Here is a 23,520-nt window from a genome sequence, read left to right as displayed (position 1 = left end):
ACGAGAACTATCTTTGTTCCACGCAGCGTCCAACTCTTGTGCTTTTTACAACAGCCCAGTTTGATAGTTACTATTAACGCCACTAAATGTGAAGAATTAAAGAAACTATGGAAAGTTCCATTTAAATAAAGACTATGACTAAAAAAACAATTTATTAAGGTGTTATTAAGAAAAACATTGTATCACACATGTAAAACGTAGACTTTAATGGGTTTTGACAAACGTTTACATTTTGGCACACGTAAAAAGACATAAAAAATTTCCATTATCCCAAGTTTCCCTTGTATCCCTCCCCAATTATTGATTTCTAGCATTATTGATTAGACTTGTCCTTTCCAGTGTTTCTTACGAACAGAACCATGCAATATGTACTCTGGCGTTTTGCTGCTTTGAATCATCATGATTGAATTTCGACTTTCATCCATATTGCCACGTGAGAAATACATTAATCAAATAACCACCTAATTAAGCCATTAATTACAACAGCATTGAGTTGAACAAAGGATAAGTACAAGTGAAGATAAATCACCTTGTTTGTTGACAATTCAACCAATATCACACACGGTGGGGGGTGCTATATAGGGTTATGATTGACTTGGTAGAAAATAAATGCTATTAAAGGGTATCTTAAGAGAATCCTATGTCCTATTTTACGTCCCTAATTTTTAAGAAATCGGTCCAGATGACTCTGGAAACTGTTCTTCCATGGCCCTTTACGCTTCCCCCACCTTTACACATTGTGGAGAAAACAGCTCCCTAAGGCGCATGCGCCGCTCCTGCCTAGCGTTGCCAGCAACAGCCGCTGTAGGCATTGCCACACCCCCGCAAACCAAGGGGAGGTGGGCCACCCGGACTCCACTCTGCTTTCGCCTGCCCAATCCCCGGAGCCTTGGCGATCACGTGCGCGCTGCCGCCACGCAGGCCAGGCCCCGCCTATCACCCACGTACTGCCGCGAGCCCGGCCTCCGCCGCCCCATCTCCCGAGAAACTCCCGAGGGTCGGGCTGCGCCTGCGCAGTGGAACCGGTGGGCGGGACGGGGGAAATGCGGTGGCCGAGAAGTGGGGCGGCCGTACAGGCTGGGCGCCGGCGCGGCGTTGAGGCGGCTCGGTGTAGCCGCGGACCCGGGCTGGGAAGACCCGCTCTCCTCCCTCAGTCACTGAAAATAAACTTTGCTGCTCTTTTGGCGGCGTTCTCGAGTCCGCCTCCCGGCCTGTGCGGAGGTCGGCCAGGAGCCTTCGTTCGTCAGGTTTTCCCTCCCTCCCTCCGCCGGTGCCGGGCCTTGGCGCCATGGACGCCACGGCGCTGGAGCGGGACGCCGTGCAGTTCGCCCGGCTGGCGGTGCAGCGCGACCACGAAGGTCGCTACTCCGAGGCTGTGTTTTACTACAAGGTAGAGCGGGGGATCGCTGCACTGTTTATGAAGCCAGGGGGCGGGTCCAGGTGCCGCGGCGGCCAGGCCCACTGAGCTTTGCTTTTCCCTCTTCCTGCTCTGTTGCCCTCCTTTGCAGGGGAGAGGCCACCCGGGCTCCTGCCACCGTGGACGGGTTTGGTCGCGGCTTGGGAGCCACCACTTCTCTGGTTACAGTCTTGGATGGCCAGTGTCCACCGTTGAGCTACGTATGGCAGCAGTAGCTAGGCATGGGTTGTTAAGTAGCCAGCTAGTTCTCGCTGTCATTTGGCTCTGATTTATGGCTAGTGGGAAGTGGTCTCTGATAAACACTGAAATAATGCATGTTCGTTGAAGAAAATAAAGTTTTAAGGAAGAATAACACGTCTGTTACCGGAGCATTTATCTTTGTGCTTGTTTGTCTACGCGTATGCACGTACACACGTTTAAAAAAAGGGAGTATAGTTGACGTGGAACGTTACATGAGTTTCAGGTGAACAACACAGTGATTCAGCTTCTCTGTACAAGACAAACTTGGATTGTACTGTTTATAGTATTTTAGCCTTTTCTTTGTATTTGAGCTTTAAAAAAGTCATTAAAGTTGCTTGTTTAATCTTATTAACTACAGATGCGTAGTATTCCATTGTGTGGATGTGCCATAATTTATTTACAGACTAATGGACATTTAGGTTCATTCTGATTTTTCAGCATCATAAGTATTGGTGCGGCTAATCTCCTTATAACTAACGCTTTACACATTTCTTGGCAGTTTATTCCTAAGTTACCGGGGGCGGAATAATTAAAGAATATGACCTTCTACAGCCCACTCTCTGCTCTCCGGTCCTGAGGATTTGCAAATACACTCCTCCAGCTCTTAGCCATGGCCTCTGCTTCCTAGTGGAGGTAGCTGTATCCTCGTGATACAGTCATCTTTTTTTTTTTTTTTTAAAGAAAGAATGTCGGACTTTGATCATAGCAGTAGTAGTAATTTTTTTTTTTATATATAAACGTGTTTGCTATCAGTAATGTGTGGTTTGCTTTTCTCAGATTATTATTTTATTGCCTTCATGTAATAATCCATATTTAGAGACTTTTGGTGTGTTTCAGAATCATTCCTTTTGGACTTTTTTTTTTGAACAATTTCGCGAAGGTGGTATGTGTTTAAAATTCAATGTTTTACTTTTGTGAAATAAGTGACAGATATTCATAGGTTAAAATATGCCATATGAAACAGCTTTGTCTAAAGCAAAAGAAAATACTACACCAGTGCCTCTTATTTTGCTGTAAGATTGCATGCATGAAGAATGTTTTATCCTTGAGAAAGTCAGAAAAGTGGTTGTGCTTCTAGGAACTGTTTATGTAAACTTTACCAGATATTTAGCATTTTCTGTCTTCATACTGTTGTGTGAGGGATTCCTTAGTTGTCATTTTCAAATATAGATTAAATGAATAAAAACTGATACCAGCAAGTTTTTAGTTGGCTTTATTTCTTTTAAGCCAGATAATTATTTGAAAATCAGTATTTACATGCAAGATAATTGGAGGTATGAAATATGTATTTATACATATATAACATCAGTTTGAGATAAACTATGTTGTATTTAGATAATAGTACATAAAATATTTAATGTTTACATGTAAAATTTTCTTTCTCCTATGAAATGTGTGAGTTACAGAATCTGAGGAAATCATCTTCCTTACCCCCCACAGCCTTTCAGTAAATTTTCATATGGATCAAAACCATACTCTTCTTACTGATTTTGTTAAGTTCAGTGAAACAACCCCTGCTCCACTAACTGTATTCAGAAAGTTTTGTTCAGTAGATAGCTGGCTTCTTTGGATCCAGACAATTTGGCAACAGCCTCTGCAAAGTGCACATGCTTAGGTTATTGCTAGGAAGGTGTTGCTTGGAGAAATCTCTTTATGGTCCTTCTCGCCATAGCATTTGTAACCTGTTATCCTAAAATGGTAATGGGGAGAACTAGCCGCAGCATAACTGGCCGTGAGAGTATTAAAAGAACTGGAAGATGAATGCAGATTTTCTTAATTAAAATATGTTGATTCCGTACACCTGAAATCTGCTTTAAAATAGATTTGAAAGGGCACCTAGGGCACCTAGGTGGCTCAGTCAAGAGTCCGACTCTTGATTTGGGGTCAGGTCACGATCTCCGTGTTCCTGAGTTCCAGCTCTGCATAGTGCTGCTTGGGATTCTTTCTCTCAATCTGTCCCTCCAGCTGGCATGATCTCTCTCTCTCTGTCTCAAAATAAAGTTTAAAAAAAAATGTGTCACCCTTTGGCAATATTTTACATGGAAAAAAAGATTTTCCACTGTGAGATTTTTAACCTTTATAATTCCCCCCCCCCTTTTTTTTTTTAATTTTTAATCTCAACATTCAACAAGGGGCTCAAACTTAGAACCTTGAGATCAGGAGTCGCATACTCTACTGACTGAGCCAGCAAGGCACCCTAAGCTTTATAATTTCTTACAATCTTTTTTTGACAGTTAATATTTTTAGTTATCATTAACCTATTATTAGTATGAACCAGTAATAGCCAGTATTATTATTATTATATATTTATTCTAATGCTTTTCAGGCCTAATTCATATTTTCAAGGTATATAATTTTAAGTCTGACCTATTGCATAAAAAAGGAAAGCAGAAAACATAGAAGTACAGCTATCCTGAGAAAATGTTTATAATCTCATATTTGAGTTCATAAATTTTTAACAGTATGAACAAATTGAGAACTGAAGAAAAGGTATCGGGGGGTTATATAAAACCCACTTACTACTGTCTTAAAGACCTTATTTTGTCATTTATAGAAAGCAGTAGTGAGTTAGAAAGTGGTAGAGAAAATTCAAATTGTAATTCATTTATTAGATTCCTTTGATTTTTTTATTTTATTTTTATTATTTTTTTTTTTAGGAAGCTGCACAAGCCTTAATTTATGCTGAGATGGCAGGATCAAGCCTGGAACATATTCAAGAAAAAATAAATGAGTATCTGGAAAGAGTTCAGGCTTTGCATTCAGCAGGTTAGTAAAGGACTACTAAATGTCATTTTTCTCCTTCTCTCATCACATCCTTTCCCCCTATGTTTCTCTTTTTTTAATTTTTATTAAGTATAGTTGACATATATAGTGTTATATTAGCCCCCTATGTTTCTCTTTCCTTTTCATTTTCATCATTGCGTCTTGATCTTCACTCTTGCTGCTCATTTCTTTTTTGGTAGTCATGTCTTTATAAGTCATAATATGGAAATAAGTGATAGATCTCTGAATAGGAAACTTAGGGATAATATAGTCCAGTCTCCTCTAATTTCTCAGGAGTACAGAGATACTGAATTACCTATATTTAAACTGTATCAGTGGTAGAGTCCGGATTAGGACCCTGTTAAAGTCTACTTTTTAAATAATCTGTCACATGCCCTCTCCTGATATTAAGATTAAATGACTTCAGTTGACCCTTGAACAAACAGGGGTTTGAACTGTGTAGGTCCACTTACACACAGACTTTTTTTTATGGTACTGTGAATATATTTTCTTCCTTATGATTTTCTTAATAACTTCTTTTGTCTAGCTTACTTTATTGTAAGAATATAGTATATAACACATATTTAAAATATGTGTTTATCAACTTGTAAGGCTTCCAGTGAGCAGTAGGCTATTAGTAGTTAAGTTTTGGGGGAGTCAAAAGTTACATGTGGATTTCTGTCAGTGCCCCTAACCTCTTCATTGTTCAGGGGTTATATCTCCAGTGTTAACGACTTCAGCAGCGTGTTCATAATCTCTTCTATATCAGTATCCTCAACCTCAAGACCTTAACTAAACTCTTTTTTTAAGCCATATCTTGGAAACCAACATGTAAGTTGATACCTGGAACAACTTGTATTTACTTTTATAGTAAACAGCATGGCAAATGCTGTGACACAAGCACACAGGCTTAATGATCACAGTTTTGTTAGAGGTATGTGGCTGCTATCAAAATCTGCTGTTGACATGGTAGAAAAGGAAGTGGTAACCTACTGATATTTTGCCTTAAAAATGGATTCATCTCACTAAGAGCTCTTCTTACCCCTTTTCTTCTGTGACCCTGTAATAAAACCACAAGCAGCTTAGAGGAGTCTTTATTCAGCATTCCGTGCTGGACTTTGTGCTGTTTTCCATCACTTGTTCTCAGTAGATCAGAGCAGTTATTAGCACATGGTTAGGAAAAAGTAGATCCCATCATTGGATTTCTTGTTAGGATAATCCTCTTAAGGACGAGGTAGTTTAGTTTAAGACAGTGCCCAGAAATTGCATGTATTGAAAAGTCAATTGCCTGTGTATCAGGGCCTCAATTAATACAAAGTTCTGCTGATTCATGTAGTCAAAATAACATGAAATTCAAAGTAACTCTGTCTTCCCAGCCAAATGAGTTTATAAATAAGATATTTTTAAATGTGATATTCAGGCATGGATTGTGACAACTCTAATCTCTTGAGGAATAGAGGTTTGCCAGTGAAACAGAAGTAAAGTTCAAAAGGATTTTTAAAGCATAGCGTACCTTAATTGTTTTGCTAGCTTTTTGACCCTCTTTGTTCAACAAATGAAGTATAATTTGTAGAGAATCTAATGGACTAATTGTTATTTTAAGCAAAAGAATCCCTTTTCAGGTGAACATTTCAGACAATGTGTAAAACAAGTTTTGCTGACAGGGGACTCTTGAGGGATAAGTTGATTTCTGGGTGGGGAAGGGTAACACAGTTTGAAATTCACCAGTATAGTATAAAGAGCTCAAGATTTAGAATTAAAAGATCTAAATTGTAGCTTGTAGCTGCAAAACCTTAGGCTAGATCAGTCCATCTCAACTGGGAACAGTTTTGTACCTCAGAAGATTTTGGGCAGTGTCTGGAGAGATTTTTGGGGTTTTAGAATAGGGAGAGGTGGGAAGTATACTATGGCAACTAGTTGGGTAAAGGCCAGAGATCTTACTAAAGATCCTCCAATGCAGAGGACAGTCTACAGCAAAGAATTATCCAGGTGAAAATGTCAGTCATGTGTGACTGAGAAACTTTGGGCTAGATATTTTAACATTTTTGAACTTTGGTGTCTTCATTCTGTAAATGGGATGAGTATATGCTTCAGAGAGGTGTTAAAGTTCTAAAAAGTTGCCACCATACCTTTAAGAGAGAAAATGTGAAGCTTTTTTTTTTTTTTAAATAACAGCTTTATTGAGCTGTAATTCACTTACCATAAGATTCACCTTTTTAGAGTATACAATTCAGTGGTTTTTAGTATATTTCCAGAGTTGTGCAGCCATCACTGCTAATTGTAGAACATTTTTGTTGCCCCAAAAGAAACCTCTTATCCATTAGCAGTCACCCCCTCTCCATTCCTCCCACCCACTGTCCTCTAGCAGCCACTACACTAACCTACTTTGTATCTCCCTGGAGTTGCCTATTCTGGACATTTCATGTAAATAGAGTCATCCAGTATGTAGCCTTTTTTTTTTTTTTTTTTTTTTTTTTTTTTAAATTTTTTTTTTTCAACGTTTATTTATTTTTGGGACAGAGAGAGACAGAGCATGAACGGGGGAGGGGCAGAGAGAGAGGGAGACACAGAATCGGAAACAGGCTCCAGGCTCTGAGCCATCAGCCCAGAGCCCGACGCGGGGCTCGAACTCACAGACCGCGAGATCGTGACCTGGCTGAAGTCGGACGCTTAACCGACTGCGCCACCCAGGCGCCCCCAGTATGTAGCCTTTTGTGTCTGACTTCTTTCCTTTAGCATTAATGTTTTCAGGGTTTATCCGTGTTGTAGTATGTGTCAACACTTCATTCCTTTTTATGGCTGAATAATAAAGCCATTGTGTCAATATACCATATGTTGTTTATTGATTCATCAGTTGATGGACATTGTCTTGCTTCTACCTTTTGGCTGTTGTGAATAATACTGTTTGGAATGTACGTGTGTGTGTTTTTGTGTGGACATAGGTTGTTAGTTCTCTTTGATATATACCCAGGAGTGAAGTTGCTAGGTCATGTGGTAGTTTTATGTCTAACTTTTTGAGGAACTGCTGAACTGTTTTCCGAAGTAGCAACACCATTTATTTCCACCAGCAATGTATGAGGGTTCCATTTCCTTCACATTCTTCCTACCAACATTTATTATTTTCTGTCTTTCTTAATTTTAGCCACCCAAGTGGGTATAAATGTGGCATCTTGGGTTTTGGTATGCATTTCCCTGCTGGCTAATGTTGAGCATCTTCTCATGGGCCAGTTGGCCATTTGAATGTCTTTGGAGAAAGGGTTGTACAGATCTTTTGCCTATTATGTAAATCAGGGCTTTCCAGAGAAACGGAAGCAATAGGATATAAAGATATTTAGCGTAAGGAATTGAATCATAACAGAGCCTCATTATGGAGTCTAAGAAATCCCATCATGTGCAGTCTGCAAGCAAGAAAGACCTAAGAAAGCCAGTGGTATAGTTTTGTCCAAGTCGAAAAGCCTGAGAGGCAGGGGAGTTGATTGTGTAAGTCCCAGTCCCTGGGGCAGGAAAAAACTAAAAAAAAAAGAGAGAGAGAGACAGAGAGAAAGCCATCATTTGGAGAGGGTAAATTCTCCCTTCCTCTGCCTTTTTATTCTTTTCAGCTCCTCAGGGGATTAGTTGATGCCCACCCACATTGGGGAAGACAGTCTGCTTTTACTACCAATTCAAAGGTTAATTTCATTCAGAATCACTCTCTTAGATGTACCTAGAAACCAAGTCTACACAAGTATCTAGGCACCCAGTTAGAGTTGATACAAATTGATAAGATTAATCATCACACTCATTTTTAAAATTGGAGTTGTCTTTTTATTATTTAGTTGTAAGAGATTTTTTACATTCTTGAAATAAGTACCTTATAAACCTTTATATTAAAAACAAACATACTTATTTCAAAGAGCAGTAAAAATATATGATTATTTAACCTGGACTCAGATGAATAGGAAACAGCAGGAACTTAATCATCAAGGCCTAAGATACTGTGCCACACAATTATTGTCTGTACTGAAAAACATTGTTTTAATTTCCTTAAATAAAATAGAGTTTCTTTAGAATCAACATTTTCCAGGGGCGCCTGGGTGGCGCAGTCGGTTAAGCGTCCGACTTCAGCCAGGTCACGATCTCGCGGTCCGTGAGTTCGAGCCCCGCGTCAGGGTCTGGGCTGATGGCTCAGAGCCTGGAGCCTGTTTCCGATTCTGTGTCTCCCTCTCTCTCTCTGCCCCTCCCCCATTCATGCTCTGTGTCTCTCTGTCCCAAAAATAAATAAATGTTGAAAAAAAAAAATTTTAAAAGAATCAACATTTTCCAAATTTTTTTGTTTTGTCTTTGGGGCAGGGCAGGGGTATGTGAGGAGTACTCCAGGTGTTTTATTTTTTAAAGGAAGAAAGTGCTGGCAAGGATAAATTCAGGGGAAATTTTTTTTTTGTAAATAATACATTTTTGATTTTTTTGGTCTTTTGCGTGTATTGTGTGATGAATTACAAAAGTAGGGATTTTTTTTTTTTTTTTTTTAGGCCTTAAAATTCAGATTGAAAGGGGAGAAATTAGTTCTTAGGGATCATTATTTGACCTTGTTTTTAAAATGAAAAATTATAAAGTTTTGATAAAAAATGTCTTAAATGTATTAAAGTGGTGTGTTTCCTGGATATATACAAATACACATAAATGTAATATTCCATCTGTATGGCCCTTTTCCTATCCTAGTTCAGTCAAAGAGTGCAGATCCTTTGAAATCAAAACATCAGTTGGACTTAGAGCGTGCTCATTTCCTTGTTACACAAGCTTTTGACGAAGATGAAAAAGGGAATGTGGAAGATGCCATAGAATTGTATACCGAAGCTGTAGATCTCTGTCTGAAAACCGTATGTATAGCTACTAAATTTGGTGGGATTAAGCGAAGAGATTTCTGTTACTGGTGAATTTTATTTAACAATTCCTTTAAGAAAAAAAATTACTGTATCGTTAAGAAATATAATTAAGTCACTCCTCATTAAAAGATGATGAAGAGTAGATAATTAATGATGGGTTTTTAACATTTTGTTAAAAAATGGAGTTTTAAGATTGAATCGTTAGGCAATGTTGTTGTTTTTAATTTTAGGTGTTATTTTTTAACCTGTTTAAACCCATGTACCTAAAATTATTACAGGAAGAATTCACCAGCACAAATCCATGAATTTAGAATAAACCTCCCCCCATTTTTTTTTTTTAATTTCATACATTAAAAAATAAGTGGTTTGGGAGAGCTTTATTGTGTTGCAATGTAAAATCTATATGCTGAGGGGCTTTTACTGCTTCCTGTGGACCCTGTTTGGGACAGTTAGCTTTAAGGGACATCTAGGGCATGAGAGAGAGCAGTGTAGTGTATTTGATAGGAAGATGAGGTGGAATGATAGAGAGTGGTGTTCTCAGTATTGTCAGAGGACTGGCTTTTTGTCCAGGGAAACCATCTTGCCTGATTCTGTAGGAACCTGAGACTGGGGGCGAGTGTTGGTCTCCTGAGGCTCCTGCTGCTCAGCTTTCCATGACACCATGTTTGTACAGTTGTGGCTCGTTTACCACATGACGTGGTCTTAAAGTTTACCTCAGTGACATGTTTTCAATGCTGTTTTAAATGATACCTTTAAGGATGAAAACAAATGGTCATCTTGGTTTATTCTCTCGTTATTTGAAGAAATATATTGCGTTGTAAATTATCTGCTTAGAAATATGGATCAAGCAAAGAAAAAAATTATGCTTCAGAATGTCTGTCTCTCTTTCTCTTAAGTCTTATGAAACTGCTGATAAAACTCTGCAAAATAAACTGAAACAGTTGGCTCGACAGGCACTAGATAGGTGAGTTTTGGTCACTCAAGTTCTTATCATGGATGGCAGTGTACTGTGTTACTTAAATTTGACAGATGTCTCTAAATGTGTTGTAGAGTTCATAGTGACAAACATCCATCTTTAACCTGAGATCTAGAGCAAGTCGACCTTCTTCCTCTGGGTGAATTTATTTCTTTCTAGTTCTCTGCTTTCAACTCAAGAAATAACAAATCAGTCAAGACACTTTTTATTTAGTGTTTGCTATGTGTAAAACAAAATGATGATGATATTGATATGATTATGATATTGAAGTGGAAGACTTCCTTCTGTTGTGTCGTACCAGATTTCCAGAGAGCCCTCCAGAACTACTATTAAAATTAGAGAAATTGACATTGCGCTGGCCTGCATCCATATACATACCCCCAAATTATATAGTATCTGTAGCCCTTTCAACTCTTTGCTCAGATGTCAACTTTCCAACAGGGCTTTGCCCTAACCATTTCATTTAAGATGGAATCTCCTCCAGTACTTTCATCTTGCTTACTCTTTTTCCCACAGACCTTACCACTTTCTAAAGTATATGACATTTACCAGTTTTATCATGTCTATTATGAATGTCTGTGCCCCTTTGAACTCCAACCCTCCATGTAAACTGTGAGTGCAGAGAATTTTGTCTGTTTTGTTCAATGCCGTAGCCACCTAGCTGAGTGCCAGACATATAGTATGTGCTCAGTGGGTATTTGAGAATCAATAGATTTGTGCAGGAGAACTATACCTCTTAAAAAAGAGTGTTAGAGGGGCGCCTGGGTGGCGCAGTCGGTTGAGCGTCCGACTTCAACCAGGTCACGATCTCGCGGTCCGGGAGTTCGAGCCCCGCGTCGGGCTCTGGGCTGATGGCTCAGAGCCTGGAGCCTGTTTCCGATTCTGTGTCTCCCTCTCTCTCTGCCCCTCCCCCATTCATGCTCTGTCTCTCTCTGTCCCAAAAATAAATAAAAACGTTGAAAAAAAAATTAAAAAAAAAAAAAAAGTGTTAGAGATGAAAGTAAAGGATGGAAATTACATTTATGTATGAATAAAATTACCTCTTTTTGAGGATCTTACTAGGTAGCTATACCACCCCCAACCCTTCTTTTTTTTTTATTGAGGTATAAGAGTCATCCTTCCTTTTTGTTGCCATCATCTAACATTTAGTTTGTCTCTCCAGATTCATGAGGGTATGAGCACTTGACACATAGTTATCTTCTCCATTTTCACTAGTCAGAATCATAGGTGATGTTTATTACCCATGTGGATAACCCATCCGGTATCCTCTGAGTGCACCCTAAGCACAGAGGGGTGGGTCGGTCATTGGCTTCTTTGAGGGTCTGTTCAAAATTATGGGTCCTCTTCCTAAGAAAAATGTACATAAAATTTTTTTCATGTACATTTCATGTAATTTCAGTGTTCACAACATTCCTGAAGCTCCTATGTGGACCTCAAGTTAAGAACTTCTGTTTGAACCTTTGACAAAACAAAGCCACAATTTCCTTGGATATCATGTGACACATTCCATGATCAACTCTTGCCCTGGTCTCATCTTCTCCTGCCTCTCATTTGTACTTTTCACAGGGGCGTCATCCATTCTTTTGAAGTTATCTTTAACTTGTTGTGCTATTTCATACTCCTGCACATCTGCACGTGCTCTTCTCTCTACTTAGAATGCTCCCTCACTCCCCAGGTGGACTTCTGTGGCTCACACATCCAGTTCAGAAAAACCTCCCCTGACTCACCCTTTTTTCTCGGTCATTAAGTTAATGTCTTCTGCCGTGCGTTCACTCGCATGTAATACTTCTAGCATCTGTCACTTTTGATGCAGTTGTCTTTCTTTCCTCACAAAATTCTGAACACCTTAAGAGAAGAGATTGCATTTTATACATTCTTATATCCCTCTTACTTTGCATAGTATCTGACATGCAATAAGTGCTCAATTAATGTTCTCAGTAATATTATCAATTAATGTTTATCAGTAGCGAAATACTGAATCTTACTTTGGGAAGTAGCTTAAGTAGTGAACTGTTGACTGGTATGTATGAATCTTACTAGTTTTACATTAGGAATGCTTGACTGGTTCTTGAAGTAAATTTTATTTTCTGGAAAGCTTAAAAACTAGAACAGTTTTTCTGTACCTTTTTCTATTATAGAGCAGAAGCATTGAGTGAGCCTTTAACAAAACCATTATGTAAAATCAAGTCAACAAATACCAAACCAAAGCCACCTCCAACGAGAGCACATTTTCCACTAGGGACTAGTCCCTTCCTTGAAAGACCTCAGCCCTTTATAAGTCCACAGTCATGTGATGCACAAGGACAGAGATATACAGCAGAAGAAATAGAAGTTCTCAGGTAAATCAGTTTATGATTCATTGTAATGAATAATTTTGTTAACATAATCAACACAAGTAATTTAATTTTCATCAGGTTCGCTGAGTTGTATTCACATCTTTGTTATGGTGTGTTGTGCTCTTATTCAGGTATAAATTATATTGCCATATAGCCATAACTTGAAATAGTTAAAATTTGTTCTCATATATTTTAGTGTTAGCATTTCTAGTAGGTCTTTCTGAAAATCCTAACGTACTTTAAAATCGAACACTGAGAAGGTTAAACAATAAAATAGAGCTATGGTAGACCACTCATAATCTATGCAACTGGTAACCAGAGCCCATTAGGGAAAACAGTTGTCACCTTGAAATAGTTTAGACCTAGGTCAGCAAAGGGAATGGTCTTTAAAGGGTTATAAAAAGGAAAATGAAGAAAAAACAGAATATGTGACAGAGACCTCATTGCAAAGCCAAGATGATGTACTGTCTGGTTCTTTACAGAAAACATTTGCCAATCCCTGGTTTAGGAAGCCAACTCAGAGTCTGGAAGCAGCCTCAGGGGATATTAAAAATGCAAAACAACAAAGTTGTGGAAATCCTTGTGATTGTGTTGTGAGCCAGTGTAGATCGGCTAAAGCCAGTGTGGCTTTTCTTCAGTTGGAGGAGATCCGAAGTGCTCATAACTGTGCAAGTCATGTAGTCTCACTTTTAATTTCCTAAAATTGAACTGAAAGGCTTCCTTCGTTTGCAACAGCCACCAGAAGGCAGTTTTCTTTTTTTTCTTCCTGAAGATTTTCATTCTTCTACTAATGTGACTCATTTTGCCTAGAACAATTGCACATGAACCAATACAACACACAGGACAAAGAAGGGTGGTTTTGGAGTTGAGAGACCATAAGTAACAGTCCGACACTGAGGCCACTCAGCATCCATATGCTCCTTTCCACACACATTTGAATTTCATGCTACAACAAAACAACTCTACCATTTCTACCGAACAGAATTCAGCTATCCTTTATACAGGTGAAGAGTTCTCATCCTCTCAAAATGAGAATACACAGTCATTGTATCCATTGCTCACTGTATTATTAACCAGTCCTCAAGGTCAGTCACAGTCTCACTGAATATTATTACCTAAAGACTAAATTGTGAAGCTACCCTGAAACTACTTCTAAATAAAATGAGGGAAAGAAACAGAAGAAGAGAATAGTTGTTACATACAAATAAACATATACACAAAATATGCAAAGCTGCTACAAACCACATTTCTTTAATTTGTCAACGACCATAGCTTCCTTCTTGCACTACCCATCAGTCATGCTCATAACCAGAAAATCTGAAGGACATATTATTTTTCAGAATTGTAAATGTCATGTTTTTTAAGTTCCAAAATAATTAAGTGATCACTTTCTCCCTTTGGGCTTAGGATAGAAGCCTAAGTTTTGTGTCCTGGTGTCAGGGATACTTTTGATACCTTTAGTATAGGCTTATCTTGAGACCATGGTTTAGTTGTGAAGGGTGTTAGTTTTAAAAGGATAACTCTCGGGGCACCTGGGTGGCGCAGTCGGTTAAGCGTCCGACTTCAGCCAGGTCACGATCTCGCGGTCCGTGAGTTCGAGCCCCGCGTCAGACTCTGGGCTGATGGCTCAGAGCCTGGAGCCTGTTTCCGAATCTGTGTCTCCCTCTCTCTCCGCCCCTCCCCCGTTCATGCTCTGTCTCTCTCTGTCCCAAAAATAAATAATAAAACGTTGAAAAAAAAAATTAAAAGGATAACTCTCAATGAATTGAACTGAATCAGTTATTTTTTGGTATTCAACTATTTTGTGAAAATGATATTAAAATAAAGATCTCAACAGTATGAGATTGTCACTTTAATTTTACTACAGCGCCGTACCTTGTCATATAATTTTAAGGCGTTTAAATGAGATTGGTAGTTAAGATAAACTTGAACAATTAGATTTTTTTTCTTGTTCTTTATAGGACAACATCAAAAATAAATGGTATAGAATATGTTCCTTTCATGAGTATTGATCTGAGGGAACGTTTTGCCTATCCAATGCCTTTTTGGTAAGTAAGTACTATTGTAACTTCTACTTCCAAGATTTTAATTTTTCTGTAGTTTTTCCATACTCTGAAATCCAACTTAATTCACAGCCTTGAAATTATAATTTGTAATAAAAATTTGGAAGAGAGGTACAGCTGTGAGAAAAAGGTAAGGCAACATAGCAAGAGTATCTCTGTTGTCATTTGCCTGGTAATGGGTACGTACGAATCTCCTTTTGCCTACCATTACACTAGCACAGTACCTGGCACAGAGTAAGCCCTCAGTAAATGTTTGTCAAATTGGTGTTTGAATCCCAACAACAAAGTCAGTAAAGAAATTGAATGGAAAAGTTGCGGAATGACAGTGTCATTGTTTACTAAAATCCAGTTCAAGAAAGGGTTAATTTTGAAAGTGTTGGTTAGCACAGCCTTCCAGCACTGTGGCAACTTATATTAAGAGCCTTAAAAATGTTATTTGGGGGGCGCCTGGGTGGCGCAGTCGGTTAAGCGTCCGACTTCAGCCAGGTCACGATCTCGCGGTCCGGGAGTTCGAGCCCCGCGTCGGGCTCTGGGCTGATGGCTCAGAGCCTGGAGCCTGTTTCCGATTCTGTGTCTCCCTCCCTCTCTGCCCCGCCCCCATTCATGCTCTGTCTCTCTCTGTCCCAAAAATAAATAAATGTTGAAAAAAAAAAAATAAATAAAAAAAAAAAAATGTTATTTGGTTCATGACTCCTGGCTTCTACTAATCCTAAGGAAATAAAGATTTGGTTAAATATGTGTATAATAAGAGCATTCATCAAAACATCTGTGAGAGCAAAAAATTATTGAAACAAACTATCCAAAAATATGGAAATGATTAAATTAATGGCTCATCTATGCTATAGTAAATGTTTATGCTACCAATAAAAAACGCATCTTTGAAAGATGTAGGGAAAACGCTTGCAGTGTAGTAAATTAAAAAAGAAAAAATTTGGATGTTGTATGTGTATTTTTCCTTTTTTATGTATTTATAGAGATGTAGAAAAAAGATATAAAGGTACACATCCAGTATTTACAGTGGTTATCTTGATGGGAAAATTGGGTGATTTAACTTTTTAAAATTTTTCAAAATTTTTGCAATGAGCTTGTTATACTTACCAGAAAAAAATCAGAGTTGATTGTTTTTATATACAGAATATGTAAAAGGCTCTATAAAGAACAAAAGGGCTCTTTCCCATTTTCTAGTGTTTTGTTACTCTTAGATGGGCAAAAGTTAGATATCTCCAAGCCAATGGGTTATCAACCTAAGTTTTTGCACTCAACCATGTGATGCTGGTTACTGATTAGAGTCTGAGACATTTTTATATCTGAGAGGTTCTATAGTATTGATCGATGTTAAGGGCACACAAATTCTAGAGCCAGACTATCCAGTTTCATATCCTGTATGATGCTGGGCAAGTTCTCAAATCTGTCTCAGATTTTAAAATAATAGTAGAATCTGCCTCATAGTGTTACTGTAATTAGTCAATAAAATACAAAGCACTTACTGGTACTTGTTATATTGTTAATATAATAAGGGTTAACTGGTAGAAAAATAATTACTTTGTTAAATGCTAAATTATATTACAAAATTTGGTTGTACATTTCAGACACTTCAAAGTGTTTACAATACACAAGAAAACAAAAAATGTATCCCTTTGAACAATAATTTCACTTCAGGAAACCATTTCTGAAAAGTGTTTATGGATGTAGTAAAAAATTGATATAAAAGATATTCATCAATATTGTAATTGTGAACGTGTGAATCAGTTATTCTAATATATTCTTAAATGGTTATGTCCAAGTAGAGATGTAAACTTGCAGTTCCAGTTTTTGTGTAACAAGTTAAGATAAATCATGTTTTTAGTGCTCATGCAACAGAAAGTCTTTAAGACAAATACTATACAACGATGAACAACATGTTTTCAAGAAATTAAGTAACATGGGAAAATGCTTATAATTGAAACACTAAAATGTAACACCATGCAAATTCCCTTAATTTAGGCATAACACTGGTCACAGTTGGAATTTTACATGTTTTGTATAAGATTACTTGTTTAATGCCAGGCTTCCACGGTGGATTATAAATTTCATAAGGACAGAGAACATGTCTACTTTAATTAAATTATGCTCCAGTAATCAGAAGAAAAAGTAACAGTAAATATTTCAAAATTCACAGGTAACAGACTAATGAAGAAGGGCTCCACAATTTGTAAATCTTTGGCTAGAAAGGTTGAGTGATTAAAGTTATAAGAAAACATTGAATTTGATAACTGTGGGGACTTTTGAGAGATCGTATATTAAGGAATCTTGGATTTACTCTATTCTCATGGCAGGTTGATACAAAGTGATTAAACTAACTTTATTTGAATTAACTTTATATTTTCCCCTAAAATTTTGTGATGGCTGTCTTTAAATTCTTCTTAATTCATTCAGCTCATTTTCCATTAACAATCAGCTACTGTTAACTACTCAGGTACCAAAATGTTACCTAGAACACCAGTGGTTCTATGAGACGATCATCAAAAAGTTTGAGAAGTGTTATATATGATAGTCTAAGAAATTTACATAAACCTTGGTTTATTAAACATTTACAGATGTCCTCTAATGAAAAAAAACAATGTAGGAGTTTGTAGATCACACCTGATCACAGAACCTCCTTTTGCCTAGTATCAACACTTTCTGCAAAAAGCATATTTGCTTCAGTTTGCATATCATAAACTTTGTATTATCCTAGAAATCTTAAGAAACCTGAAGACTGTTACCCTTCTTCTAGAAGAGGTTTAAGGAAAGGTAGATGTTTTTTATTCTGTGCTATACATTAATTTTAGAGGAATTCTACACAGTGTATTCCCAACACACAGTGAGTTAGAGGGTAATGGATAAGAATGGTGGATTTGGCACCAGAGACCTGGATTCAAATACCACTTCTGCCACTTTTTAGCTGTGTGACCTTGGCAAGTTAATCACTTTAAGCCTTTTACAAAAATACTTGCTCTAATGGAATTGTTTTAAAGGTTAAATGAATAGCGTATGTAAAATACTTTAGCATGATGCCTAACACGTGGTTATTACTTAGTAATTAGTTACTCTAAACGTTAGCCTTGCAGAGAAGAGTCTGTCGAGCCACGGTAAGGATCTGTAGCTTCCTAGGTCCCTTTGATTTGAATCAGTTTGTATTGTAATTAATGGCTCCATTTTATTGAAACTGAATTCCTTGAATATAACAATGCTACATTAAACTTTTAAATTATATTCTTAAAGCAGTATTTTAGGATGGTACAAGCATAGCTATGATCATTATACCTCCCCCCTAAAAAATCTCTAGGAAATTTAATTTTGTTTTTGTGTTATTTTTAAAGATTAATTTTGTTATTAGTAGTAGTATTTAATTTTTATTATTACCTCAGTGATAGGTGGGGCAAGCTACCGTTATCACCTAAACAAAAAGCTACATTTTCCAAATGGGTACGACCAGAAGACCTCACCAACAATCCTACAATGATTTATACTGTGTCCAGTTTTAGCATAAAGCAGGTAAATATTTTATATAATTTTATATGAAAGCTAACATTTTGAAGTAATTTAAATGTATATTTGGGTTTTTTCTTAGTTTTTATTATATACTGAGGTGCATGAGTATAATTGGAAAGATTATTCTGCACACTTTGACTTAGACATACTGGGATAATGTAAGTAAGTGTTTTGAGCAGTTAGAGATTTTTATATAGGCCCTGTTTATCAATATGTTCTTACAGATGAGAAAGTTGAAGATCTGAACATCACCTTTGATAAGAGAATATACATTTTTTAAAAAGGGAGATATTAGGCTTATTAAAAACACTTCAGTGGTAGAACAACAATATGGCTTTATTGCAAGCTTTATTAATAAAAGCTTTGCATTGACGTACAGATATCTTCCAATTGGTATAAAAACAATGGTCCTAAAATATTATGATTCAAGAATCTTTTCATGTGCGTGTTCACTTTAATTGGTAATATGATGATAAACCATTTTTTAAAATACCTTTAAATTATTAAAAATGTGTGGATTTGGTGAAGTATGCTTTTATCCATGTAAGAAATACATCATTCATATGTATTCTAAATTAACTTTATTGAAATACCTTAGTTTTTCTAGGATTCGTTTGAAGAAAATTTGTATGAGTTGGCAGCATAGCATTTCTATTTATTATTTTAGTGTTCAAGCAACAGTTAGGGTACTCCGTATAAAAAGTTGGTGCTTGGGTGCAGTGATTAACTAATGTTGAAATTACATGAATGAACAAATTGATATATTAATAAATTCTTATTAACAGACAATAGTATCAGATTGTTCCTTTGTGGCATCACTGGCTATCAGTGCAGCTTATGAAAGACGATTTAATAAGAAGTTGATTACCAGGTAAAATTTTGTATTTGTCCCATTAGCCCTTTTCATGTAATTGTTTCTTAACTAGAAATTAATAGCTTAGGTCTTATCTGCATAGAAAGTGAAGAAGGCATTTCACTTAGAATATGTTACCTTGTGTGTTAAGCAGATGATTTGTGAATGTGAAAAAGTTCCCTAAAATAGTCTAAGAACATATGCATGTGTGTTAAATATATATATATATATATATATATATATATGTATGTATGTATGTATGTATATTTTGAAGTAAATGAAATTGGTAAATTGGTAAAATAAAATTATGTCATATGTATAATTATACTCTTTGGTAGCCACAAGCCACATGTGGATATTGAATACTTGAAATGGGCTAGTCTGAATCAAAACGGGTTGTTAAGTGTAAAATGCATCAGATTTTTGAAAACTAAGCACAAAATACAAAATTGGAAAATATCTCAAATTTTTATAGTGATAACACATTGAAATAGTATTTTGGATAAGTTCAGTTAAATAAAATATATTAAAATCTCACCTTTTTAACTTAATATCCTACTGAAAAATATAAAATATTTCTGTTGGCTAGAACTGCTTTAGTGTGTCCTGAAATGTTACCAAAATACTTTTTTTCTCAATTTTTAAAAGTTTTATTAGCTTAAAATCATTCATTGTAAAAATTAAGCATTACAATTTTTTCATGCAACTTGTCCTGAGTGATTTTTGTGTAAGTCCTGAGATTACAAAGATGAATTAAATACAGACCTTAGTTTCAAGCTGTTTACCATCTTGGATAAATAGATCATATAAATAATATGTAGTGTAAAAGAAAATTGATACTGATACAAGTATCTTATTGGATAACTTTGTGTAACTTTATCTCTGTCAGAGTTGTAGTTAAGTAGTTCTGGTTAACTGAAATGGTCTTTTCTTGAGCCAGTGGTAGAAGATTATTTTAACTGGCTTAAAATATATCCACTTAGTAGAAAATTTATTAGAGTACATAATTAAAAGCTTAGTATTTTTCAGAGTATTGTGAAATTTATTCCCTGTTGTGCGATCTCGTAAGATACTTTCTTTGTATTAAATAAGCATGAAATTCTTTTTCTAGGCCTATTATAGAAAAATATTCTCAAGTTTATTTTTATAAAATTGCCAAGACATCTGTCTAAATAAAATATAATATCCTGCTTAGTAATTTATATTGAATATTAATTTGGTATTTCAATATTTATTTTCCTTACAAAAGCATAATTTATCCTCAGAATAAGGATGGTGAGCCAGAATACAATCCATGTGGAAAGTATATGGTAAAACTTCACCTCAATGGTGTCCCAAGAAAGGTGAATAATGTCTCTCCCCATCCCCAACCCCTTCTCTCTCTCCCTTCCCCACCTTTGAATATTGAGTAGAATCATTAAGAAATGTTAATTTGTGTAAACATTTAAAAAGATTTTGAGTCTGGTTTTATGCATATTATTACCTATAACATCATATATTAATAATTAAAACTAAAAATCAAGAAAGTCATTTTAAAAATGGTTTTGGGAAATTTATAGAAAGTTTCAGAAAGTAACAATGAGCTAATGACTACCAGTGCTTAAACTTTAATCTGATAGTTTTTAATTGATTAAAAAAGAAAAGGAAATCAGACAAAACTAAATCTGTTAGGTCACAAGAGTTTATATGTATAGTCATAAGTTCAGATCTAAGAAGTCTTTAGAATTATGTTTTCCTTTATGAAATATATATGCAGTTTTAAATTACACTAGTTTCTTTAAGAACTGTGAACCTGTTGTGATGGCCTGGCATTGTTGGGATTCTCTAGCTCTTGTCTACTCTGAAGTCTGTGGATCAACATTAGCATTTCCTGGGAACTTACTAGAATTGCAGAATTTTAGGCCTCACCTTGAACCTACTGAATGAGAATCTGCATTTAAACAGTCCTTTCAGTTTGAGAAGCTGAGTTGTTGTTCAGTGGCTCAGTAATACTCAAATTTTGGTGTATATAGAAGTAGGTGCAGGGCTTGCTAAAACAGATTTTTGGGCCCCACCCCCAGAGTTTCTGGTTCAGAAGTTGTGGGTGGGGCCATAATTTGCATTTCTAACAAGTTCCCAGGTGACACGGATGCTGCTGAGAACACCCTTTGAGAACTGCTGCTCTAGCTGATTACTTAAAATTATTGAGAATGGTTTTTCTGAACTGTAATCTTTAACTCCTTGTTTAAAGAATCTTTGAAAATGTAGTTCCATGATTCTCATATTAGTGTTAGATCGAAATTCTTCCTATCCTTGTTTCCCAAATCACTTTATAATGTGAACTAGAAACTGTATTTGTGGTGATCTCTTCCCTTATTTAAATATATTTTTTAGCCATAATATTCTACTTTTACAACTGAACATGAGTCTTTTTCTAGGTTTAGGTTAAAGGTACAGATAGTAATAATATTTTTACCTTAATAGTGAAGCCCTTTTGTAATTATTTCAGATATAATGTACATTTCTAGAATCTGTAATAATTTTGATGGTAGATCCATTTAACCAGTTGGCTCAAAGGTATCACCTGATAGGGAGATTAGCCTGTAAAATTGAATAAAGACATATATGTATAACATTTTATAATTGACCAGATTCTAGAAATCTGAAACTATCATGATCTTTATAATAGTCATATTGTGCCTTTGTTTCATCTGTATGAAAGGTATTTTTTTCCTTGATAGGAAGGATTTTAAGATATTTTGTACCACCTAAGGAAATTAATGTTCTCTTTCTCCAGGTGATAATTGATGATCAGTTACCTGTTGATCATAAGGGAGAATTGCTCTGTTCTTATTCTAACAACAAAAGTGAATTATGGGTTTCTCTCATAGAGAAAGCATATATGAAGGTCATGGGAGGATATGATTTCCCAGGATCCAATTCAGTAAGTAACAGGATGATCCAGACAGACTTATACTATCCAGTATGACTATTTTGAGAGATTATGGAGGATATGTTTGTTTAAAGGAAAATAAAACAATATTAACTCCTGAAAAATGCTGATCCAATTCCCCTATTAAGGAAGTACTTATTTTCTTTTACAAGGATAGAGCATTGTAAAGACTCAGTATTCAGGGAAGCTTACAATATATGTCTCCTGTCCTGTTGGGATACAAGACCGGTTAGATACAGTGTACCTTTCCAAAGAAGTCTCTTCAGATCAAAGGATGTGTCATATTGTCATCCTTATATATATATATATATATATATATATATATATATATATATATATATATGTGTGTATTTTATATGTCATATTGTCATATTTTATGTGTCATATTGTCATTTATATGTCATATTGTCATCCTTATATATATATATATATATATATATATTTTATAAATTCACATTCAAGGAGTTTCTTGTTTCTTAATTTTTCCCAATCCTAACACTACTTAGCCTATAAAACAAGGTGTGTGCCAGTGTCCTTTAGTTGTATGAGGTAAACTGGGCTTAGATTAGTCATATTAGTATAACTTTGAATTATGGCACTAACCAGCCTGGAGCCTTAGAAGCGGTATTTAAGCACTCTTAGCCTCTTTGCTTGTCTAAAATATGAGGATAACCCCCACCTTGCAGAATTGTAAAGACTAAATGAAATAATGTATGCAAATCATCCATTGTTCATAGCTGGTTAGTTTCCCTGCCTGGTACAGGCCTCCTTCACTCTCTGGTTCTTACAATGTTAGGCAGAGAATGTATAGGTGATAGGTAAATGAAATACGATGTTAAAATTTTTTCTCAGCCTGCATGCTCAATTGTTCTGTCCTTCAAATATTTTCAGTTTAGCTTTCCAATTCAGTGCCTTTTAATTTACCCAGCATAGCCTAGAAAATGAGAATATATGTAAATCATTAGGAAAGTGACTCTCACAAGTGAGTCACTTTAGTGAGTACTAAATGGTGAATGACAGTCACCATCATTATTAAAGTAGCTCTTTCCTGTTACATGTTTTGAGTTTTCATCATACTTACCAGTAAAATAATTCTTGCATTCAGGGAAAGCAACAGAGATTATAAGGAATAGATAAACTTGTGCTTAAATCCAAGTAGGAATTTGAGTTAAACAAGAAATTTATTAGTGGTAGAAAACAGCTTACTACCCTCTGATTTATTCTATCGAAATCATTATATCAAATTAGTGGGATTTAAGAGTCTGGCAACAACATAGACACTCCTGAAAATGTGTTTATGTTACAGAATATTGATCTTCATGCACTGACTGGGTGGATACCAGAAAGGATCGCTATGCATTCAGATAGCCAAACTTTCAGTAAGGATAATTCTTTCAGAATGCTTTATCAAAGGTAAACATACTCATATTCTCTCTCTCTCTCTCCCTCCCTTCCTCCCTTCCCCCCGTTTTTTGGTAGTTAAAGAGTCTGTTTTAAAACTTTAGGCCTTATTTATAGAGGAGATACTGCAGAGGAAACATCATTAATTACTTAGAGAAATTGTG

The 23,520-nt window shown here is 36.1% G+C and overlaps 1 protein-coding gene across 2 annotated transcripts in view; it reads left to right on the top strand.

The window, feature by feature from the left end:
• Positions 1–1,015: 1,015 nt before the first annotated feature.
• Positions 1,016–23,520, top strand: part of CAPN7 (calpain 7) — a 42,831-nt gene continuing 20,326 nt past the window's right edge. The window contains exons 1-11 of one of the 2 annotated variants that reach the window (XM_086674257.1): positions 1,016–1,390; positions 4,315–4,423; positions 9,119–9,276; positions 10,179–10,246; positions 12,397–12,597; positions 14,556–14,642; positions 18,047–18,173; positions 18,956–19,041; positions 20,273–20,366; positions 21,800–21,946; positions 23,262–23,368. In XM_086674257.1, coding sequence (XP_086530383.1) covers positions 1,289–1,390; positions 4,315–4,423; positions 9,119–9,276; positions 10,179–10,246; positions 12,397–12,597; positions 14,556–14,642; positions 18,047–18,173; positions 18,956–19,041; positions 20,273–20,366; positions 21,800–21,946; positions 23,262–23,368 — 1,286 coding nt within the window. In that variant the 5' untranslated portion in view covers positions 1,016–1,288. The remainder of the gene's footprint in view (positions 1,391–4,314; positions 4,424–9,118; positions 9,277–10,178; positions 10,247–12,396; positions 12,598–14,555; positions 14,643–18,046; positions 18,174–18,955; positions 19,042–20,272; positions 20,367–21,799; positions 21,947–23,261; positions 23,369–23,520) is intronic. The other variant, XM_025913301.2, reaches the window with a different exon arrangement.

This window comes from Puma concolor, chromosome C2, assembly GCF_028749965.1.
Source record: "Puma concolor isolate L17-30 chromosome C2, mPumCon1.1.hap2, whole genome shotgun sequence".
In the NCBI taxonomy this organism is placed as follows: domain Eukaryota; kingdom Metazoa; phylum Chordata; class Mammalia; order Carnivora; family Felidae; genus Puma; species Puma concolor.
Note: the sequence above shows the minus strand (reverse complement) of the source record. Positions and strands in the feature narration are given on the sequence as shown.